Below are 3,440 nucleotides of genomic sequence, written 5' to 3' on the forward strand. Positions count from 1 at the left end.
CGGCATTCTCATCGATGTAAAGTTCACCGCTGGGAACGCTATCGTTTTCGGGACAGTCCTGCACCTCGTTTTTAACTTCGGTCTCTTATATGGAAATGAACAGGTAAGAATATGTCACTTATAAATATTGTTTTCTAAAATATCTGCGCGCTTAACGGTGAATAATTGCCAGTCCAATTCCCGAATTTTTTGTATTGAAATTGTTTTTGAGAAATAAAGGTTTATAGTAAACGTCATGAAAAAAATGACGAAGTATAAGTACACCAATAAATGAACGATCATTATTCGAGCGGTTACTAAGTTTAACTAAATGTTTATTTCTAGATAAAGCATATTCTCCCCTTCTGCTTGTATAAAGATAACGGTGTTCGATAATATTTAATCTATCTCGGATTTATCTGCTGAATGTATACGGTCATTTAATCGATGCACGTTTACTTTACACCAATGCAGTTAGAGATTTCCTATTTACCATTATTTGCAGCGCGAGGATGCTGTACCGAGGCTTCTGTCGAGGAAGACACGTTGCCAGCATTGTCTAAAACCCCTGCTGGTTTTGTCGGATCATTGTCCTCGGTTAACATATCACTCTATCTGTATGACATAAATCACCTTTTCACTTTTACGCCTGAGAAAAGAATAAAAGGATGAGCAACACATGAAAAAAGAATGAATAGATAATTTACGAGTTAATGGAGCAATAAGTTAAATCATGTTTCTAATTTGAAAATTTCAATATCTTGATGTCTCAATATATCTTTATTGCGGGAAGATCGAATTTGAAGTCATCAATCAAAATAATCCATAAATATAAAAAGAATCTTAAAGACAAACAAAATCCTATGTGTAATAATATATATATATATATATATATATATATATATATATATTTTTATTTTACATGCGCATATACATATAAAAATACTTCGATAATAATTTATTATCGCTGTCCAAGCATCTGACACGTGGCACAAAGTGGATCTGGCCATATAGTTCCACCGGCTTTAAAACGGATCCAGTATATTATTATATTAAATAATAATGTATAATATAATACTTTCTGTAATTTTTAATTTAATGGTACATCAAACGATTGCACTTTAAAGTAATGATTCTACAGGTGAATGAAGATTGCACCTGCGAGGTCGCAAGGGTTCGCTCGCGTGTGAACTTCGTTATTGTCTGCCAATTGCGTGTCGAAGAGGAGTGACTGGTCGGGTAGGCGTACACCACGAGGCACCGAAAGCAACCAATGGAACCTCTCACAACGTTTTACATTATGTATTCTTTATGTTGCCAAGTCACTATCTATCTGCACTCCGCCCTGTTGTGCGTGTGTATGTGCATATATATACATATATGTATATATCTCACGCCATGGAAAGTACCTTCTACACGAGAGCTTCTTCATGCCAAGGTGTAACCACGCAGATGTAATTTAAGGAGTTTTTTTTAAATGAGAATATAAAAGTGCATCTCATATATTTTGTCATAATTTTTTCGATATTTAAAATTGAATAAGAATCTCGATAAGAAATTTCTTCTAAATAATAGTTTACATATAAGTTTAACATTCTGGACGAGAAGCAGAATGCAGATATATTGACTTAGTCGATTGTTGTTTTTTTTTGGTTGCTATTTCATTTCCAAAATTTTTAATTTTATCTCAAGCAACAAATTTTAATTCTATCATTATAATGAATAATTTTTCTAGATTTTCAGGTACACATACACAATGCACGAACTTCTGCAATCTCGCGAATATCTCCTCTCACTTGCGTAATCGCGTTAAAGTGCAATCATTTGAAATACTATTAAATTTGCAAAAAGAAACAAAAATTATTTAATACGCAATTTACTTATATTTTTTTTTAAATCAGGATGACAGTTTATATTATTGAATAACGCATGTAACAATGTTAAAGAAAACAAGATTTTTTTTCATCTGTTATTAGGTTTGAATATTCATTCTAAATCACAATTTTTCAGGTCGATATTTTCTACATGAGATTGTCCGCATATTAATCAAGAGATATATCACTATTACGCCACGATACGAATTTGTCGCCACCCTGTATATCGTCATTGCTCATCTCGCGCGCATATAATGTACAGCAAAGCGAGATGAAAGGCACTCTGCTTATCTAAACAAAAGGCTTGTACCGAAGTGTTTATCGCGGGCGAGTTGCTTAGCTTGCTGTCTGGCTGGCTGTCTGTCCGTCAACCGTCAGGGAAATGAAATGCAACGAAACGAAAAGAATGCCGGTTCGCTCTTTCTCTCTCTTTCTCGCCCGCAGGACTCTTCAGTCTCGGATCGGCTTACGTCGTCGACCGTAAGAAAGAAAAGGAAAAGAAAAGGTAAAGCAAAGCGCTAAGGATGGCTACAGTTCGTCGAGACAAAAGCTTTTTGTCTCAAGTCTACCTAGCCGCGTGTCAGAAGTAAGAAACGAAAATCTTTCGGAGGGTACGTCTCAAAAATATTGTTTTTCCGGCCGGGCTCCCATTCATAATAGCTTGAGTTCATTATTACCCAAATAAAATATGTTAACCATTAAACGCTCTAATAGCTCGAGATCTTTTTACAAGACATTGCTGTAATTTAAAAAAAATATTGCTTTTCCCACAACCGAGTTTTCATTGGACAATAGACTCGTGTCATTGTTCAAATTATTATAATATTCTGATGCTAATTTTTAATTTACTAACACTAATTTTTTCATAAAACTTTAAGTCCCAACTGTTAAATAATTCTTTAGTTGATATATTTTACCATGAAATAATTTTTTAAAAGAAATTAACATAGTTTACTCATGTTTTCGTGTATTGTACTTTTAATTAGATTTCATTTTCTTCTAGATAATCTTCGAAAAAATCTTAAGCTATTTTAATATCTGAATTGAATCTTTCTAACTCGTTTCTTTCGATTTCAGTTTTCGCACTCTTTCGTTAGTAAATAATGCATACAAGAATTAATATTGGAATGACAATTTATTACGTTAGAGGGAAGAAACGTATTTTTAAGAGAAACCGTCGTTAACCAGGCTTTTTGGAGAGAATGTATTGTCTGATATACTACGCAACGGCCAATTAAAATACATTATTGTCCTAACGAGCCGAATGAGATGCATAAGTTACGCATGCTCAATTGATAATGACGTTTTACGCCTGTGTGCGAACGGCGGTTCTCTCGCCTCTAATACAGGAAAAACGTTATACTTGCAATATTTTATCACGCGCTAAGACAAACTCGATCCTCATTATCAGTATTTATTTCTCACCACGTTGTTATGTTATGAAATATCGAGAAGACCGAGAAGAAGCATAATTTTTGAAGAGTTTTAATAAACAAATCAAGTTAGTGAAATATTAATAAAATTTATGTAATAGAATATATATACACTATGTTGAGTTTTTCGAAACTATAAATTTATATATATATA

At 33.4% G+C, this 3,440-nt stretch overlaps 1 protein-coding gene and 1 long non-coding RNA gene across 6 annotated transcripts in view; one reads left to right on the forward strand and one right to left on the reverse strand.

Moving 5' to 3' along the window:
- Window positions 1-3,440, reverse strand: part of LOC115244836 (eyes absent homolog 4) — a 10,021-nt gene that overhangs the window by 5,150 nt on the left and 1,431 nt on the right. For 3 of the 5 annotated variants that reach the window (XM_029822831.1, XM_029822827.1, XM_029822830.1), the window contains exons 2-3: window positions 473-628; window positions 17-84 (exon numbers count right to left, since the gene is read on the reverse strand). In XM_029822831.1, coding sequence (XP_029678691.1) covers window positions 17-84; window positions 473-584 — 180 coding nt within the window. In that variant the 5' untranslated portion in view covers window positions 585-628. Of the gene's footprint in view, window positions 1-16; window positions 85-472; window positions 629-2,163; window positions 2,319-3,440 lie in introns of all 5 variants that reach the window. The other 2 variants (XM_029822829.1, XM_029822828.1) reach the window with 2 other exon arrangements.
- LOC115244850 overlaps window positions 2,327-3,440 on the forward strand; it is a 1,869-nt gene continuing 755 nt past the window's right edge. The window contains exons 1-2 of the long non-coding RNA XR_003885443.1: window positions 2,327-2,464; window positions 2,931-3,354. This is a non-coding gene — a long non-coding RNA (uncharacterized LOC115244850). The remainder of the gene's footprint in view (window positions 2,465-2,930; window positions 3,355-3,440) is intronic.

This window comes from Formica exsecta, unplaced genomic scaffold (genome assembly GCF_003651465.1).
Source record: "Formica exsecta isolate Colony F162 unplaced genomic scaffold, ASM365146v1 scaffold871, whole genome shotgun sequence".
NCBI lineage: Eukaryota > Metazoa > Arthropoda > Insecta > Hymenoptera > Formicidae > Formica > Formica exsecta.